This window comes from Phyllobates terribilis, unplaced genomic scaffold (assembly GCF_046119375.1).
Source record: "Phyllobates terribilis strain yellow unplaced genomic scaffold, ASM4611937v1 Scaffold_11__3_contigs__length_659146591, whole genome shotgun sequence".
In the NCBI taxonomy this organism is placed as follows: Eukaryota; Metazoa; Chordata; class Amphibia; order Anura; family Dendrobatidae; genus Phyllobates; species Phyllobates terribilis.
In genome coordinates, this window is record NW_027362771.1 from 345,659,388 (window position 1) to 345,680,215 (window position 20,828).

Here is a 20,828-nt window from a genome sequence, read left to right on the forward strand (position 1 = left end):
GTGGGGGAGCTCCAATGTTTGGGCACACAGGGACTCTCTAAATGCAACATGGTATCCGCTAACAAATTGAATGGAAAATCGGCTCAAATTGTTAGCGGACACCACATTGCGTTTGGAGAGCCCCTCTGTGCCCAAACTTTGGAGCTCCCCCACAAGTGACCCCATTTTGGAAACTAGACCCCCCAAGGCACCTTTCTAGATGCATAGTGAGCACTTGGAACCCCCAGGTGCTTCACAAATTGATTCGTAAAAATGAAAAAAAAAAACACTTTTTCATTTTTATGAATCAATTTGTGAAGCACCTGGGGTTCCAAGTGCTCACTATGAATCTAGATAGGTGCCTTGGGGGGTCTAGTTTCCAAAATGGGGTCACTTGTGGGGGAGCTCCAATGTTTGGGCACACAGGGACTCTCTAAATGCAACATGGTATCCGCTAACAAATTGAATGGAAAATCGGCTCAAATTGTTAGCGGACACCACATTGCGTTTGGAGAGCCCCTCTGTGCCCAAACTTTGGAGCTCCCCCACAAGTGACCCCATTTTGGAAACTAGACCCCCCAAGGCACCTTTCTAGATGCATAGTGAGCACTTGGAACCCCCAGGTGCTTCACAAATTGATTCGTAAAAATGAAAAAGTGAAAAAAAAAACACTTTTTCATTTTTATGAATCAATTTGTGAAGCACCTGGGGTTCCAAGTGCTCACTATGAATCTAGATAGGTGCCTTGGGGGGTCTAGTTTCCAAAATGGGGTCACTTGTGGGGGAGCTCCAATGTTTGGGCACACAGCAGCTCTCCAAACGCAACATGGTGTCGCTAACAATTTGAGCCAATTTTGCGTTAAATTTGTTAGCGGACACCATGTTGCATTTAGAGAGCCGCTGTGTGCCCTAATATTGGAGCTCCCCCACAAGTGACCCCATTTTGGAAACTAGACCACCCAAGGCACCTATCTAGATGCATAGTGAGCACTTGGAACCCTCAGGTGCTTCACAAATTGATTCATACAAATGAAAAAGTGTTTTTTTTTTTCACTTTTTCATTGTTACGAATCAATTTGTGAAGCACCTGGGGGTTCCAAGTTCTCACTATGCATCTAGATAGGTGCCTTGGGGGGTCTAGTTTCCAAAATGGGGTCACTTGTGGGGGAGCTCCAATGTTTGGGCACACAGGGACTCTCTAAATGCAACATGGTGTCCTCTAACAAATTTAACGGAAAATCGTCTCAAATTGTTAGCGACACCATGTTGCGTTTGGAGAGCCGCTGTGTGCCCAAACATTGGAGCTCCCCCACAAGTGACCCCATTTCGGAAACTAGACCCCCAAAGGCACCTATCTAGATGCATTGTGAGCACTTGGAACCCTCAGGTGCTTCACAAATTGATTCATAAAAATGAAAAAGTGTTTTTTTTTTTCACTTTTTCATTGTTACGAATCAATTTGTGAAGCACCTGGGGGTTCCAAGTGCTCACTATGCATCTAGAAAGGTGCCTTGGGGGGTCTAGTTTCCAAAATGGGGTCACTTGTGGGGGAGCTCCAAAGTTTGGGCACACATGGGCTCTTCAAACACAACATGGCGTCCGCTAATTATTCAAGCAAATTTTACAATCAAAAAGTCAAATGGCGCTCCTTCCCTTCCGAGCCCTGCTGTGCGCCCAAACAGTGTTTTTTTCCCCAAATATTGGGTATCTGCGTGCCCAGGGGAAATTGCACAACAAATTTTGGGGTCCATTTTGTATTGTTACCCCTGTGAAAATAAAAAAAATTGGGTCTAAAGTAACATTTTTGTGAAAAAAGTTAAATGTTCATTTTTTTCTTCCACATTCAAAAAATTCCTGTGAAGCACCTGAAGGGTTAATAGAGTTCTTGAATGTGGTTTTGAGCACCTTGAGGGGTGCAGTTTTTAGAATGGTGTCACTTTTGGGTATTTTCTGTCATAAAGACCTCTCAAAGTGACTTCAAATGTGATGTGGTCCCTAAAAAAATGGTTTTGTAAATTTTGTTGGAAAAATTAGAAATCGCTGGTCAACTTTTAACCCTTATAGCTCCCTAACAAAAAAAAATTTTGGTTCCAAAATTGTGCTGATGTAAAGTAGACATGTGGGAAATGTTATTTATTAACTCTTGTGTGACATATCGCTCTGATTTCAGGGCTTAAAAATTCAAATTTTGAAAATTGCAAAATTTTCAAAATTTTCGCCAAATTTCCGTTTTTTTCACAAATAAACGCAAGTGATATCGAAGAAATTTTTCCACAATCATGAAGTACAATATGTCACAAAAAAACAATCTCAGAATCAGGGGGATCCGTTGAAGCGTTCCAGAGTAATTACCTCATAAAGTGACAGTGGTCAGAATTGTAAAAATTGGCCCGGTCATTAACGTGCAAACCACCCGCGGGGCTTAAGGGGTTAATTCTCTTCACCGCTTCATAACTCTATTATCCTGCCGATTAACCCTGTAGCTGCAGGTTAAAAGCGTTTGAGGACGTGACAGGTTCTCTTTAAGAAAAGTGTTGAGCTAGCGGACGACCCCTGTAACCAGGCCTGGTACGGCAGCTCTAAAGGAGCCGGCCTCTCGCCTGCTGTTGCAGCAGACACTTCTCGCTAGTATTACGCATTAGGACCCCAGCCGCTCCGCTACCGGCAGCTCCAACACACAGCCCTCAAAGCACCTACTGCCTGAGCCGCGCTGCAGCTCTCCACACAACTGTGTACGAGCCGAAGGGTGATGGTACCACGCCCCTCCCACTCGTACAGCGACCAGTTCTATTGGCTGAATTGTCTGGCATGTCCGCTTCTTATTGGCTGCTCTGACACCCAATAATAAAATCGTAACGTGGCACACATCTGCAGCCTTAATAGGGGTGGCAGAAATATGGACGCGTCTTAATCTAATTCTATTACTAATGCTAAAGAAAGGTCGAGCGACACGTCAGAACTGCTGGAATAATAGTAACCTTAGGAAAGAAACACAAAAACCAATGTTGTGCTATGAGGTCATTAGTTATAAGACGTTAAGTAAACGTGGCTAAGCCTGTTGGTTGTGCGCTAATGCGCCTACTAATCCTATAACTTAGTGTATAAAGTGTCCCTTAAAGGTTATAAGTGGTAATTACTGCCCTTCCCGACATCGGAGTGAACGCTGAATTCCCACACTGTACACCCCTCCACTCGGCGCTTGATGGAATGCTCCGGTCACGGTGACGTCACACCGGCCGGAGCCCATTTTTCTTCCTCTCCGAGGCCTGCTCTCCTCTTTGATGCTTCGGCTGCTGGAGAGAAACATGAAGCTGCTTTTTGCTATTGCCCTCATTGCCGGCTCCATCATCTTCCTGCTCTTCCCTGGAGGCTCCGAGGCTGACGAGAAGAAGAAGGGGCCCAAGGTCACCGTGAAGGTAATGAGCCAGTACAACGGCCCCAGACACTGCAGTCATTGCAGATGCACGAGACGTCCCACAGACGTGACCAGACGTGGCAGGGCCGGGGGAGGCCGGCAGGGTGCTTTGTCCTGTCTGCAGTGTGGTGGCAGAGCAGAGAGCCCCCTCACCCAATGGAAAGAGCAGCAGGAACTGTGTGTGTAGAAATATGGGTGTGTACTTTGTATGCACGTGTATGCATGTGTATATATATGTGTGTGTGTATATACATACATACATACATACATACATACATACATACATACATACATACATACATACACAGGGTCGGACTGGGGTGCCTAGGGCCCACCAGGGGAACTGACTCTAGGGGCCCACACTACAGCCCACCATAAATGGTTTTATTACTTGTTATGCTTTTCTATAATGTACTATGGTTACATGATTGGCCGCGCTGTGGAGCACCAAGCGGCAGGACTTTGTTCGAACAGTCATTCCGTACTGCCAGAGTCCCTTTAATGGTAACTTGTCACCTTGAAAAACGCTATTTATCTGCAGATATAGGGGTAATCTGCAGGTAAATAGGGTTTAAAGCCTGGTTAGACGGCTTATTGGAAAAGCGTTGGCTACACGGAGAAAATGGCATTTTATTCTCCCTGTCGCCACTCCCTTCCTGTTATTGGGTCGGTGCAAGGAGGGAGACATTACAGTCACCGCGAACTACAAAGTAAGCATACTGCAATAACGTCCGGCACCTTGATTGTGACACTTCCATGGAGCCCAACCTCAGGCTGAGCTTCATTGAATGACTAACATGGCAGCAGCACCTGGCAACTAGTGCTGAGCGACCGTGGACGGATAAGGTGTGATCCCAGCATGCTCGAGTGTTGTCTGAGTATCTTGTAGTGCTCTGCTAATATGGTCGAGTCCCTGGGGTAGCATGTTTTGCGGCGGTAGACAGACGCAACACATGCAGGAATTGCCTGTTTGTTAGGTAATCCCTGCATGTGTTGCTTCTGTCTACCGCCGCAAAACATGCTACCCCGGGGACTCGACCATATTAGCAGAGCACTACAAGATACTCAGATAACACCCGAGCATGCTGGGATCACACCTTATGCGACCACGGTCGCTCAGCACTAGTTGCCAGGTTCTGCTGCCATGTTAGTCATTCAATGAAGCTCAGCCTGAGGTTGGGCTCCATGGAAGTGTCACAATCAAGGTGCCGGACATTATTGCAGCACGCTCACTTTGTAGTTCGCGGTGACTGTAATGTCTCTTATCCGACCACGCGCACTCAGTACTACTGGCAACCGAACAGCAACCTGCAACTGCGTCACAGGGGGCTGAAGGGAACAGGTGACTGCATGCACCGGCCATTGTGCTATCTAAATGCTGCTGTCAGTGATTGACAAGGGCACTTAAATACTCAAAACAGCAGCAATCAAGGCGAGCTCTGATCACTGCTGTCACATGCAGACGCTGGCTATGTAACACAGCCGACATCTGCCCAGTATGGAGCAGGCTCAGCTCCTGAACCCGCTTCATACAAGCACATCCCAATGGTGACAGTTATGACAAGGTTAGCAAATTTCACTTGTCTGTTCCTAAATGTGGAAAGACAAATGAAATTCCCTAACACATGTGAAAGATACCTAATAGATTTAGTAAAGGTGCCTCAAGCATATGAATGTTATTACACACCACAATGCACAGTTACATACACGCATCTTACAAAAATACATATTATTCCAGATATGCAGACGCGCACAAACACGTCAGTACATGAATACATCATCTGAACCACCATAAATTGTAATGTCAGGTCAGACCCATATATCTTTGTATCACATAAACCTACAACTCCCAGTATGTTATTAACAATAGAGATACTGGGAGTTGTTATCAGTCATCATCAGACTGCGGACCATACAGGAACCACAGTACTGATGAGACACTGGCCGGATCACAAATGAACATTTACATCCAGGTATCTTACCTGAGACGTCTTCTCTGATTAGAGTCATTCGCTTTCTTTTCGTCTTCTTCTTGTCCAGACCCCTTGATGACTTTTCTCATCCACAGCTCGTCTCTGCAGACTTCCATCTTCTCCGGTCTTCTGCAGCACATCCCGACACGATGCCCTTAAAGATAGCAGCGTCATTATAATGCTCCTGAATAAAAATATCTACACTGAGCCCCTGAATAAACCTAACTCTTACAATGCTCCCTGCACAAAACATGACATACACTCTACCCCTCTTATGGTACCTGCTCTCCACACTGTCCTCTCCTTACCATACTGGGCCCCCTCTTCACACTGTCCTCTCACTCTGTTCCCCCCCCCCCCATACTGCCGCATCTCTATACCTTCCCCCACACTACCTAGTCTCTGTGCTGTGTCACCTCACACTTTTCTCCCTCCATACTGTCTCCTCACACTATTCCCCTACTCTCCATACTGTTTCCTCATACATCCCCATTCTGTTCCCGCACCCATTCCCACCCCTCCCCTAGTTCACCATACTGTTTCTTCACACCTCTCCCCATTATGTCTCCTAAAATTTCTCTCCCATCTCTCCCCAAATATAATAAATCTTCGGAAGAGCACACAGACATGCAGAAGCACGCTTACACACACGAAAACAAGCGCACAAAGACACATACTAAGGGCTCTTTCACACGTCAGTACGTGCGGTGACAGTTTCCACACGTACCAGAGACATTCAAATGAATGTGCACATGTCAGTGTGTGTCCACTTTCCACAGACAGACCATGTGGTGTCCGTGGGCAAAACACGCTGACATGTCTGTTTTTTACCTGCTGCACCTCCCGCAAAACGTCCCGCACACTGATGACAGTTAGCGCTGTTCCCAAGCACCGGGTGCTGAGTGCTGCCCTCATCATAGATCCCTGCCGGCCCTGATAGCAGCAGCAGGGTCAATGATGAGCGTAGTAGTCTAGTCCCGCCGTGTCCAACTGTAAAAATAGGAATAAAATAAAAAAATCCTTATACTCACCTCTCCTAAGTGTCACCCGCTGTAATCCGTGCGAGCGCTCACGCCGAGGAGAATAACTCCTGCAGCGAGTGGACCCCGGAGCTGCGCTCAACAAGCGATGCCCTGTCAATCACTGAGCGCAGCTCTGGGTCCCGCTCGCTGCAGGAGTCATTCCCCTCGGCGTGAGCACTCGCACGGATTACAGCGGGTGACACTTAGGAGAGGTGAATATAAGGATTTTTTTATTTTATTCCTATTTTTACAGTTGGACACGTCGGGAGTAGACTACTACTCTCATCATTGACCCTGCTGCTGCTGATTGCAGCACTGGCAGGGATCTATGATGAGGGCAGCACCCGGCTCTTGGGAACTGCTCTAACTGTACACTGATTACCAAGCGCCGGTATGTGTCACACGGATGACACACAGGTGGACACTGATATCTCCAGTCCCGTAAATATCAGGACATGTGAAAGAGCCCTAATATACACACGCAGATACACATACTCACAGAAATGGGGACACGTACACATACAGGCAAGCACAGACACACTCAGACAATCACACACAAAAATACAGACACGCAGGGAAGCACGCACACACTTGTGAAGACACATATACACACGTAGACATGCAGGCACTCAAATACATACACACAAACACATGCAGGCATATACACACACACAGACACACACACACAGGCATATATATACACACACAGGCATATATATACACACACAGGCATATATATACACACACACAGGCATATATATACAGTGCCTACAAGTAGTATTCAACCCCCTGCAGATTTAGCTGGTTGACACATGCGGAATTAACTTGGCATTGTGACATTTGTACTGTAGATCAGCCTGGAAGTGGGAAATGCACAGCAGCAAATATTGTTTTTGTTTGTTTTTTTTGTTTTTTTTTAAAACGTTAAAAGTTAATTCAGAGTGTCATTTATTATTCAACCCCTCAAACCACAAGAATTCTGTTTGGTCCCCCTAAAGTATTAAGAAGTAGTTCAGGCACCAAGAATAATGAGCTTCACATGTGTGGATTAAAGATCTCTTTTGCCAGCCTTTTCTGACTATTTAAGACCCTCCCCAAACTTGTGAACAGCACTCAGACATGGTCAACATGGGAAAGACAATGGAGCATTCCAAGGCCATCAGAGACAAGATCGTGGAGGGTCACAAGGCTGGCAAGGGGTACAAAACCCTTTCCAAGGAGTTGGGCCTACCTGTCTCCACTGTTGGGAGTATCATCCGTAAGTGGAAGGCTTAGGCTGTGTGCCCACGTAGCATTTTTCAAGCGTATATGCTGCGGAATTTCCGCAGCGTAAACGCTTGAAAAACGCATGTATATCCGCACCCCATGGTCCCCAATGGGATTCCGCAAGTTCTATGCACATGCTGCGGATTTTTCCGCAGCGTTTATGCCGCGTTCAAAAATCCGCAGCATGTCATTTAATTTTGCGTTTCCACAAGCGGAATTGCCTTTGTCCAATGCATAAAAAACGCAAGGCAATTCCGCATGTGGAAAACGCGTGATAAACGCGTGCGGAATTCCGCATGCGTTTTTCCGGGAGAGAACTTGCATTTATGCAGCAGAAATTTTCGGCTTCATAAATGCAACGTGGGCACATAGCCTTATGGAACTACTGTTAGCCTTCCACGACCTGGACAGCCTTTGAAAGTGTCCTCCTGTGCCGAGGCCAGGCTTGTCCGAAGAGTCAAGGCTAACCCAAGGACAACAAGGAAGGAGCTCCGGGAAGATCTCATGGCAGTGGGGACATTGGTTTCAGTCAATACCATAAGTAACGTACTCCTCCGCAATGGTCTCCGTTCCAGACGAGCCCGTAAGGTACCTTTACTTTCAAAGCGTCATGTCAAGGCTCATCTACAGTTTGCTCATGATCACTTGGAGGACTCTGAGACAGACTGGTTCAAGGTTCTATGGTCTGATGAGACCAAGATCGAGATCTTTGGTGCCAACCACACACGTGACGTTTGGAGACTGGATGACACTGCATACGACCCCAAGAATACCATCCCTACAGTCAAGCATGGTGGTGGCAGCATCATGCTGTGGGGCTGTTTCTCAGCCAAGGGGCCTGGCCATCTGGTCCGCATCCATGGGAAGATGGATAGCACGGCCTACCTGGAGATTTTGGCCAAGAACCTCCGCTCCTCCATCAAGGATCTTAAGATGGGTCGTAATTTCATCTTCCAACAAGACAACGACCCAAAGCACACAGCCAAGAAAACCAAGGCCTGGTTCAAGAGGGAAAAAGTCAAGGTGTTGGAGTGGCCTAGTCAGTCTCCTGACCTTAACCCAATTGAAAACTTGTGGAAGGAGCTCAAGAATAAAGTCCACATGAGACACCCAAAGAACCTAGATAGCTTGGAGAAGATCTGCATGGAGGAGTGGGCCAAGATAACTCCACAGACCTGTGCCGGCCTGATCAGGTCTTATAAAAGACGATTATTAGCTGTAATTGCAAACAAGGGTTATTCCACAAAATATTAAACATAGGGGTTGTATAATAATTGACCCACACTTTTATGTTTAAAATTTAATAAAATTCAACTGAGCAACATAACTTTTTGGTTTGTAAGATTTATGCTTCTGTTCATAAAACCTACTCTCGTTTGCAGTTTGAAGGCTCTAACTTATTTGCATCTTATCAAACCAGCTAAATCTGCAGGGAGTTGAATACTACTTGTAGACACTGTATACACACACACACGCGCATACACACACAGGCAGCATATACACACAAATTCATCAAATTCATACAAACACCCACAAATATTACACTACCTGTACAGTACAGACGCACTCTTAAGGCGGGAGACTGCAGTGCAGGGTGCGATGTGACGTCACTTTTAGCAGACGTGCAGCCCTGTCTGCTGAGTGTGACGCTGCAGTGCGGCTCCTGCTCAGCTCCTAGGCTCTCCTGCTCCCAGGCCCCTCCCGCTACTGTCCTGGGCATCGCGGCGGTGAGAGTGCGTGCGCGCGCCCTTAAAGGGCCCGTGACCACTTTTTTTTTTTTTTTTTAAATTCTCCTCTGTCTTCTCTGCAGGGTCCCACCGAGAAATTTCCCGGCACCCCACCAGGCCAGCCCGAGCCTGTGTGTGTGTGTGTGTGTGTATATATATATGTATGTGTGTATATGTATGAGTCATTCCATGTCAAGTGGACCAGTGGTCCCCACTCGACCTTCTCAGATTTTGCTGAAAATTTATAAGGATGTACATGTATGTTTGAAAAGAGGTTCTGTAAATTTTTAGGGCCAGTTCTCAAATACATTGGGCACTGTTGACCTTTTACTGGAGGTTCCACCAAGCCTGCGGCTTCAGCTAAGAGGATTTTGCAAACTTTGGCACATAGCCAGTATAGAACTCTAATGGCTATGATGCTGAAATTTGGCATACTAGCTCAACTTTTGCTGCTAAACACGATAAAATTATTACCGGCTATGACAAAACAATATTTCGGCCGCAATTTTGTGTCAAAGTAGCTTGTAAAACGCGTCGCATAAAATTTATGCCAAACTTTGCCCATATATAACTCAAGACCAAAAACCAATAGTAACTGGTGCTTTGCCCTGTACACCAAACATCTACATGACTTTGCATTGCTGCAATATCACGGTCAAATCATATGTATTTGTGGAAATATTCATACCCACATATGATGAAAAACTTAAAAATAGGTAAAATTCGTTTTTTTTTAGGTCAAATTTCTCAAAAAGGGTACCCCTAAAATATATTAATTCTGATATCATTAGAAAGAGCACATTTTTCTCTACAAGGATCATTGTTTTTTTTTTTTTTTGGAGTCTCTCAGTTTAAGAAAAGAAAAATGCCACTGAACATGGTGTTATTTATGCGCGTAATGCATTGATTTTCAGATTCTTATCACATGTTACAGAGTTGTATTGTTGCTAGCAATGTCTATTATAATCAAAAACCTATAAACCTTTTTGTTTATGAAAAGTTATTGACTATTGTTACATTTTAATGCATATATTTATTTTTTAACGATGGAGAATGAAATTGATGAAGAATCGGCCCAGTGCTCTATCGGCCTTGCGAACAATTCGAAGTGCCACCTTAAGACATTCACCCATAGCAAGGATGAGTTGAAATTGTTTACAAGCTTTGGATTGGATGAACAGAAATTGCTGCGTCGACGAGTGGGACTAAATTTTGACGAACATTCACAAATCTGTTTACACCATGAAGCTTCATTTTGACCAAATATGAGCATTTGCAAAAATCGTGTTGCAATCCTTTTGGGAAGAAAGGTCATAACACCAAAAAGAATTTGCGAGCTATCAATTTGTTAGCAGCTGACCAGTTGAACGAATTTACAAAGAATGTTGTGAAGCCTGGCCAGAAGAGGTGTGCATCATGTCGAAAAGAATTTGCTAACAGGAAAAAATCAGCTGATCCAGTTTCCTCTGAATCAGATCCAGATGGAATGGAATGTTCTCCTGAAAGTCTAAATTCAAGCTTAACATCCATTGGCATCTCTCCTCTGATATATCCACGGGTAAGCCAGCGGGATTCACTTGGATATGCAAGGAGAAAGATAAGCCAGGTACAAAATGCATTTTCTAGCAAGATTGCTTCAATTGGAGGGCTTGAGCCGAAAGACATTGAGCAAACAAAAACAGCACAGTGCAAATTGTGTCTGGATTACAATCACCTTTTGGCAGATTTGAAGCAAAAGCTGCAGGTGTCCAGTCGGGCAGAAAAGGTCCAAATCTTGACATTGGCACCTAAAAGTTGGTCCATTAAGGCTATATCAGACAAATTCAGTGTCTCTGAACGAATGGTCAAACAAGCTCGAAAGCTTAAATGTGAACATGGGATCTTAGCCTTACCTAGAATCAAATGTGGCAAGAAAGTTTCTGAGGAAGTGAAGAAAAAGGTGCAGGCATTTTTTGAGGATGATGAATTCAGTCGAATGTGCCCTGGTAAAAAAGACTATGTATCAGTGCGAATAGCAGGAGATAAAAAAGCTGATACAAAAGCGACTATTACTGAGCAATATGAGGGAAATGTTTGTTGCCTATCGGGATCGGAATGGCCCTGAAATTGGATTTTCCAAGTTTTGTGAGCTTCGGCCAAAGTGGTGCGTAACCGTTGGATCTGCTGGAACACATTCCGTTTGTGTGTGTACCTTTCACCAAAATGTCAAACTAATGCTTGCAGCATGCCCAATCAATGATGACTACAAAGAGCTCATATGCAAAATGGTCTGTGGAATTGAATCCAAGGACTGTATGCTTGGCCGTTGTGATAAATGCCTGGGTCCTGAAGTTTTAAAAGAATTTCTAGTCAATGTGTTTGTCAACAGTGACCCTGAAGATATTATTGAGTTCAAACAATGGATTCACACTGATCAAGACACGCTTGATACCTAACAACTGACTATAGAAGATTTCATTGAAGAATTGGTTTTGAAAATTTCTAAACTTTGTTGCCATCACTACATCGCCAAGCATCAAAGTAGCTATTTGAAATCGTTGAAGGAAAATCTGAGACCTGGAGAGCTTGTGATCCTTATGGACTTTGCTGAAAATTACTCATTTATTGTTAAAGATGCCATTCAAGGTTTCCACTGGGAAAATAGTCAAGCTACAGTACACCCATTTGTAATTTACTTCAAGGAGTTAAATGGTGAAGCTGCGCAGAACATCAACTTGTGCATAATCAGTGATTGCTCACGACATGACACAGTTGCAGTCCACACTTTCTTAACAGTAATTGTGGAGTATCTCAAGACTCTCATCTATGGGATTCGTCATATCCACTACTTCAGCGATGGATCTGCAGCCCAGTACAAAAATTTCAAAAATTTTCTCAACTTGTGCCACCACAATGCTGATTTCAATATCAGCGCTGAATGGAATTTTTTGGTACCAGTCATGGAAAGTCGCCCTGTGATGGGATTGGAGGGACAGCAAAGAGGTTGGCAGCTCGTGCCAGTCTTCAACGCCCAACTGAAAACCAAATACTGACCCCGGTGCATTTATTCAACTTTTGCAACGAGCAACTGCATGGAATCAAATTTTTTTTTTTTTTTTGTTCCAAAAGAAAAAATTGACGAAATACGGGTAGTTCAAGAGGAAAGGTTCAAAGATGGACATACAATTGCTGGAACAAGAGAAAATCACCAGTTTGTGCCAATTGATGACAAAAAGATTTGCATTTCAAGGGTGTCAAATGACCCATCATCTTTCATTGCCCATGTAGATAGATCTGTCAGATCAGAAATGCCTTTTGTGCCAATTGCAAACCTCCAGCCAGGGCAATACACTGCCTGCATTTACGATAGGAACTGGTGGATTGGAAATATTTCTGAAATTTCAGTCGACGACCATGATGCATTAATAAATTTTATGCTTCCTCATGGACCAGCTAGCTTCTTTCACTGGCCTGTGAGAAATGATACATGCTGGATTCCCGAGCAGTCAATCATTGCAATAATTCCAGCACCAGCTGCAACAGCAATGGGCCGACAATACAGCTTCTCTGAACCGATTATGTTGCAAATTCAGCAACAATTCCAGACCACTTAGACTGAACATTATGGCTTGGGAACCAACAAAAGATACCCAATATTAGGCTTGGGATCCTAGGCAAAGACACCCACCCTCAGGCTTCGGAACCTGTGATAAAGAGACCGCCCGCGGCTGGCCTTGCACGGCTATCGGCCATGGCTCCTAGGCGATGGGGCTGCCAATTCTCGAAAGACAGCATTATTACAATTCTTAATAGCATTATAATACCAATTCTTAGGGAATTGGTTGTGGTATAACCACCATGGACCAACGCAAGGGTTTGAATAGTGCAGTTACCATTCATTGCTTATTAATAAATAACACAATGTTCAGTGGCATTTTTCTTTTCTTAAACTGAGAGACTCCAAAAAAAAACAATGATCCTTGTAGAGAAAAATGTGCTCTTTCTAATGATATCAGAATTAATATATTTTAGGGGTACCCTTTTTGAGAAATTTGACCTAAAAATAGGTAAAATTCGTTTGTTTTTTTTAAGTTTTTCATCATATGTGGGTGTGAATATTTCCACAAATACATATGATTTGACCGTGATATTGCAGCAATGCAAAGTCATGTAGATGTTTGGTGTACAGGGCAAAGCACCAGTTACTATTGGTTTTTGGTCTTGAGTTATATATGGGCAAAGTTTGGCATAAATTTTATGCGACGCGTTTTACAAGCTACTTTGACACAAAATTGCGGCCGAAATATTGTTTTGTCATAGCCGGTAATAATTTTATCGTGTTTAGCAGCAAAAGTTGAGCTAGTATGCCAAATTTCAGCATCATAGCCAGTATAGAACTCTAATGGCTATGTGCCAAAGTTTGCAAAATCCTCTTAGCTGAACCCGCAGGCTTGGTGGAACCTCCAGTGAAAGGTCAACAGTGCCCAATGTATTTGAGATCTGGCCCTAAAAATTTACAGAACCTCTTTTCAAACATACATGTACATCCTTATAAATTTTCAACAAAATCTGAGAAGGTCGAGTGGGGACGATTTTTAAAACTGGTCCACTTGATGTGGAATGACCCGTGTGTGTGTGTGTATGTATGTGTATATATATATATATATATATATATATATATATATATATATATATATATATATATATATATATATATATATATATATATATATATATATATATATATATATATATATATATATATATATATATATATATATAATATTCTACGAAAGGATCAGCATGTATACACAGTGTTTAATATATTAGTGTGTGTACATGTATATAAATGTTTACATACTATAAGTACACACGCACACACGTGTGAGGCCACATTTCCATTTCCTCCACTTCCTTTAATCTTCTTGTACATTGTATATCGTCTATATTCCTGTATGGTGCTATCTGTACACTCCCAGAGCTCACAGCCAGTGGTACCTTCTTAGCTGGCGATGGTTGGACTTTAGCCCATAAAAGTACCCTATAAAAATGGATGGTATCAGGTGCAATATAAAACTCTGAACCGTTGGCCAAATCCTGCATCTCCCATTCAGCAGTGAATAGCAGGTACCAATCAGTATGTGCTGTGATTGGACGACTGTGTTCCATCCTTCTCTGTATGGTTACTAAGCTGGTGCCCTCTTGGGTTACCCTTGTAATGACCAGATGATGCAGTCTATTGATTGACTAGTGAGTTTATTTGTTGCAAAAATACATTGATAGGCTGCCCTATTCATCTAAATGAGTGAGACTTATGTAGAAGGGTATGTTCACAGATTCGCTGCTCATTTCCTGTACAGGTTTTCAAGAGGAAGATCCACAGTGTAATACTGTAGTACCAAAGTAGTTGAGCTATTAAGAATTTTTTTTTCCACACACTGCAAACAAAGTTCTGCAAGGAAATTGACAAGCAAAGTGGATTTTAAATCTGCAGCATGTCACTTCTTTCTGTGGAATTTTACTCAATTATTACCACAAAGAATTTTTTTACCAGGATGTATTATAATAACCCAGTAAAACATGAAGTACCAAAATAATTTTAAAATAAATATTTTATTTTAGACACGTTAAAATCCAGAATTAAACCATAAAAAGAGAAAGGTACCAAACATGAGGAGGCAGGAGAAACAATATTAAAATCTTTAGGAAAGCTTGAGTAGTCTTATAATGATTTAATTATGCTGTGGATGAAGCACTCATCATAAAGAAAGAGGTATAGTAGTGTTATATGTAACAGCATGGAGTGTCAAAAAGGAATCCATTTATGCCACACATTGGACCGAATCAACAGGGCAGCAGTGCTATAGCATACTGGTGTTCTCGTGCACAAAGGTGCATAGATCAGCACTATTTATTAATTGCATGACCAGCACCTGCGGCCGAAGTGATCGATCCAGTGCATATAAATATATAGAAATCTCCTGCTGTCACCAACACTTTATACTAAATGAGTACATTCAATACATAGGCATATCTAAACAGTAAAGTGTAAAGTACTTATTCCATACCAATGTAGATACTCCTGCTTCCTGCCCCGACGCGCACGTTTTGCATTAGCTTCTTCGGGAGGCGTGTCACACTAAGGGGTGTGCTCGTTTTTTATGTGGCAACCAGCCAATGAGGGGATAGTGGGCGGAGACGAAACAAATGATGCTAACAGCGTGGAACCAATGGCGCGTGCGAAGACTGAGGCGGCATCCAGGAAAGGAGTCCCGTGATCAGCGGTCACATGCTGGATGACGCTCTCGTCCCCAACAGTAAGTGAAAGCGAGGCTTGATCCGCATTAAAAGACCACGGTACTCAGGACTCGGGGCCGCAACAGTCCGCGCATGCGCACTTACCACATGAAGAGCAGATCATAGATTGGAACGATAAAGAATGAAGTAGAAATAAGAACAAATAAAAGAAAAATTAATAAATAAATAAAAGGGGAATGATACGAAGCTGAATAGATGTGTATATAGAAATAAAAGAATATATAAAAATAAAGATAAAAGAATAATAATAAATAAATAAATAAAAAAAAAAAAAAAGGAGAAAAGCATAAACTCAAAGCGAATGTGGCTTAAATACTTATACCGCGAATGAATGTGCAAATAATCAGCAGATAATAATCTAGCTGATAGATTAATAACACGGATGGTGGTATAAAGTGACAGTGCGAACTAAAAAAGTATAGATAAGTGCTGATGTCATAAAGTACATATTGCTGATGTCATAATGTACATATATAATTATATACTTGGAAATCGAATGCTATGACTACATAAAGTGACTGTACATTACTCACATAAAGTCAACATTATAAAGTGGCAATGTGTTACTCACAACACCTAGACATTATAAAGTGACAATGTGAAATAAATTAATTGCAAAGTAGGTAATATAAAGTGACAGTGCAAACGTAAACAGATGAATAAATGCTGATATTGTGATATACGTATGTATAATTTTATACAAAAATAAAGTGCAATGACAATATAAAGTGACTATACCATAATCACATCACATAAACATTATAGGGTGACGATGCAAAAACGCCAATCAAAAGGTATATTAAAAATAGTCCAAAGAAAAGGTTTATAATAATTTATTCTATCCAGATTCTTCATCATTTCGTACATCAACAATGGTTGGCATCTGCGCATCACAGTCTCATCTCCATCCATATTTGCTAAACCCCAGGTACCAAATACTAAAGATTAAAAAAATTAAAATTAAAATCAAGACAAACAGCACACATCAAATATACGGTTTCAAATCTCATATATCTCAAATAACTCATATAACTCTCACAGGAAGACCCCAAATCCAAAACTCTCATTCAAGCCTTGAGGGGCCAGAGAACCCAACCGATATATCCATCTACTTTCGGTTTTTGCTAATCTTTTGTGTAAATCACCCCCACTAATGCCCATAGTGACTACGTCAATGCCCCTAATTTTTAATAAATGAGGATTACAGTTGTGATACCTCTTAAAATGTTTGGGGATCGTTTTAAGAAGGGAGTCATTAGTGTTAGTTTTGGCTTTCTCAATGTCTAAGCAGTGCTCACGAGTCCTTACCTTGAGTTCTCTACTGGTCAGCCCAACATAGATTTTATTGCAGGGACATTCGGCCAGATAGATGACACCCTTGGATGCACAGGTGATATGGTGGCGAATTTCAAATGTCCGAGACCCATCATGGTTTCTGAAGTTTGTTGTTTTGATTAAATTGCCACAAGCCTTGCATAGACCGCAAGGAAAAAAGCCATTTTTGTATTTAGATGTCTTCTGGGCCTTTGGTTCATAATGGCTATGGACCAGAATGTCATTTAAATTACGAGAGCGTTTAGCAATAATCTGTGGTGAGTCAGGTAGGATTCGTTTGAGAATTGGGTCAGTGGAGAGGACATCCCAATGCTTCAAGATTATGTTTTTAAATTCCGTCCATTGAGAGTGGTAATTGGTAATCAGGCGTACTTGATTGTCAGCCACAGATGATTTTTTGCTGAGTTGATTATTATAGAGCAAAGAATTCCTAGGAGTGATTTTGGCACGTTGGTAGCCTCTCCTAATTGCTCGATGGCTATATCCTCTGGCCCTGAACCGTTCCGATAGTTCATGTGATTGTATTTCAAATTGTTCGTCATTTGAACAGATCCTTTTAATGCGTAAGAATTGGCCAATTGGAATGCCATTGATGGTAGATTGTAGATGTGATGACGATGCATGAAGCAAGGAATTTGTTGCTGTGGATTTCCGGAACAAAGTGGTGGATAACTGGCCATCTGGGTTAGTAGAAATAAGAATATCTAAAAATTCAGCAGTTCGGCCAAATTTATATGTGAGCTTGATATTGTATTCATTGCAATTCAGGTTATCCATAAATACTTTCAATTCATCGCTGGAACCCTCCCAAATGAACATAAGATCGTCAATATAACGAAGCCAGTTGTGGATTTTGTCGATACCAGGCCTTGTTTCGTCTTGCAATATTTGACGTTCCCAAAACCCCATAAATAAATTAGCGTAAGCGGGAGCACAAGATGCCCCCATGGTGGTCCCCTGTAGCTGTAAATAGGTTTTATTGTTAAAAGTAAACACATTGTGAGTTAGTATGAATTCCAGCAAAGCCAAAATTAATTTAGTTAGAGAGTGATCAATATTGCTGGATTGAAGAAACCAGGAGACCGCCATGAGGCCATCACTGTGTCTTATAGAGGTATACAAGGCCTCTACATCTGCTGTCACAATCAGCATATTGTCATTTAGTTGTATATTGTCAAGGCGACGTAGGACCATGGTAGTATCCTTAACAAATGAAGGTAATTCAGAAACAAGTGGTTTAAGATAAAAATCCACAATCTTGCTTATAGTCTCACAGAGACTTTCATTTCCGGAGACAATCGGTCTCCCTGGAGGGTCCAGCGTGTTTTTGTGTATCTTAGGAATCAAGTATAGTGTAGCCAATCTAGGGTTCAGATTCTTATACAGATCCAGAAGTTTTTTGGGGATGATGTGGTCCTCAAAGGCTGATGACAAAAGGCCAAGAAGTTCAGAGTGAAATGCGGTGGTAGGGTTAAAGGTCAATTCTTTGTAGCATTTACGATCCCCAAGTAATTTATTGGCTTGTTTCTCATACATTGAGTTAGGCCACACCACCACATTACCACCTTTGTCAGCCATTTTGAAGACCACATCATCCTAACCCTTCATTTCATCTATAGCTTTTCTTTCTCTAAAACTCAAATTAGACTGGCCTCTAGATTTAAGGGCCAGTTTTTCAAGATCATGTGATACTATTTTAGTAAAAACTTCAACCGCCGGTACAAGAGATAGAGCCGGGAATTTTTTAGTTTGACCTACCAGATGTATAGGGAAGGCATTCACATCTGCAGAACTTTCTTCAGCTAAAGATTGCAAAGTATCCACAGTGTAATACTGTAGTACCAAAGTAGTTGAGCTATTAAGAATTTTTTTTTCCACACACTGCAAACAAAGTTCTGCAAGGAAATTGACAAGCAAAGTGGATTTTAAATCTGCAGCATGTCAATTCTTTCTGTGGAATTTTACTGCAGATTTAACCCTGGTGGGCTTTACCAGTCAAAACAAACAAAATAAATAAGGATGATTTTGTATCCAAGGTGAAACTGTTTTGTATCTGTGCATTTAGATCCATTAACTTGGGATGAGGGAGACTTGTTTAAGAATGAGGCCAAAGTGCATGCTGCAATTTTCTGTGCCGAGATCGCCTGTCCACATGGAAGATTGTACATGTGAATTGGTCCATAGCTCTAATGGGTCAGTGCTGTCTGATACACTTGGACAGCATTCACACATGAACATCATATGTATGAATCTGAAGGCAGAGCTCAAGATTTCTCTGAAATTTTGGGTACAAATCTAAGGATTTTGAGAGATTAGTCTGTGGTTTCCTGTCTGGCATTACTGATGGTGGTGTACACAGATACATGCATACAGGAAACCTTACAGTGCTCCCAAAAATTCTGGCATGTCAGGACGTCTTCCGCATAGCTGCAATGTCCGGTTTCCTGATGCCAGAGGACAGGTGTGCACACATCAAAACTCTAATTTCACATGTTTTTTTCACGTGGAACTTGAAGCAGATGGACTTCCAAATTCGGTGTGAACGTTCCCTAAGTAGGCTGCCTGAAGTACTGGTTCAGCAATGAAGTCTATAGAAAGCATGCATGAGCCTGCAGTGTCAAATATCGATTATCAATGCGTCTTGCTATTCGGATACGCTCACATCTGCTTATAAAATCGGCGAATGAAATGTGAGAAAAAAAATCGCATTGCACTCGTAACAATGTTATTCAATGGAGCAGTGTTCATCTGCAAGTTTTTTTCTCACCTGGAATTGGGGTGACGACAAAATCTGCAGCATGCTGCTCATCAGGGCTGTGGAGTCGGTAGCCAAACCTCCGACTCCTCAATTTCCATGACACCAACTCCACGACTCCCTCATACATGGCTCATGTTTAACCCCTTTACAGCCTGTGCCGTATTAGTACGCACAGGCTGTAATCCCCCGGTTCAGCAGGGGCTCCGGCGTTGAGCCCACACTGAACCGGGCACATGTCAGCTGATTATTACAGCTGACATGTGCGCGCAACAGCCGCGGGTGGAATCGCGATCCACCCGCGGCTGTTAACATGTTAAATGCCGCTGTCAATCTCTGACAGCGGCATTTAACATCGCCGCGCTGGAAGCGCGTCACTTACCCCGCCCATCGGTGACCCCGTCACGTGATCACGGGTCACCGATGGGTGGTCATGACAACCCTGGGTCTGCAGCAGACACCAGTGGTTGTCATGAGCGGGTCGCTATGAGCGCCCCCTAGTGGTCGGCGCTCATAGCACAGGACCATTTCTGCTACATACAGGTGATCTGCTCATCATCTGTATGTAGCCGAGGCGATCAGACAAGTGCTGCGTCTAGTCTCCTATGGAGACTATAGAAGCAAGCAAAAAGTGAAAAAAAAATTTAAAAAAAAAAATAAAAAAAATAAACTTTAAATCACCCCCCTTTCGCACCATTCAAAATAAAATAATAAAAAAAACCGCTACATACACATATTTGGTATCGTCTCGTTCAGAATCGCCTGATCTATTAATATAAAAAAAATTAATCCGATCGGTAAACGGCGTAACGAGAAAAAAATTCTAAACGCCAGAATTACTTTTTTTGATCACCGCAAAATTGCAATAAAATGCAATAACGGGTGATCAAAACAATGGATCTACCCCAAAATGTTATCAATAAAAACTTCAGCTCAGTGCGCAAAAAATAAGCCCTCACCCAGCCCCAGATCCTGAAAAATGGAGATGCTACAGGTCTTAGAAAATGGCACTATTTTTTTTTTTTTTTACCAAACTTTGGAATTTATTTTCACCACTTA

General features: G+C 42.4%; 1 protein-coding gene across 1 annotated transcript in view; it reads left to right on the forward strand.

The window, feature by feature from the left end:
- The first annotated feature begins 3,175 nt into the window (after window positions 1-3,175).
- Window positions 3,176-20,828, forward strand: part of PPIB (peptidylprolyl isomerase B) — a 30,241-nt gene continuing 12,588 nt past the window's right edge. The window contains exon 1 of the mRNA XM_073652841.1: window positions 3,176-3,395. Coding sequence (XP_073508942.1) covers window positions 3,261-3,395 — 135 coding nt within the window. The 5' untranslated portion in view covers window positions 3,176-3,260. The remainder of the gene's footprint in view (window positions 3,396-20,828) is intronic.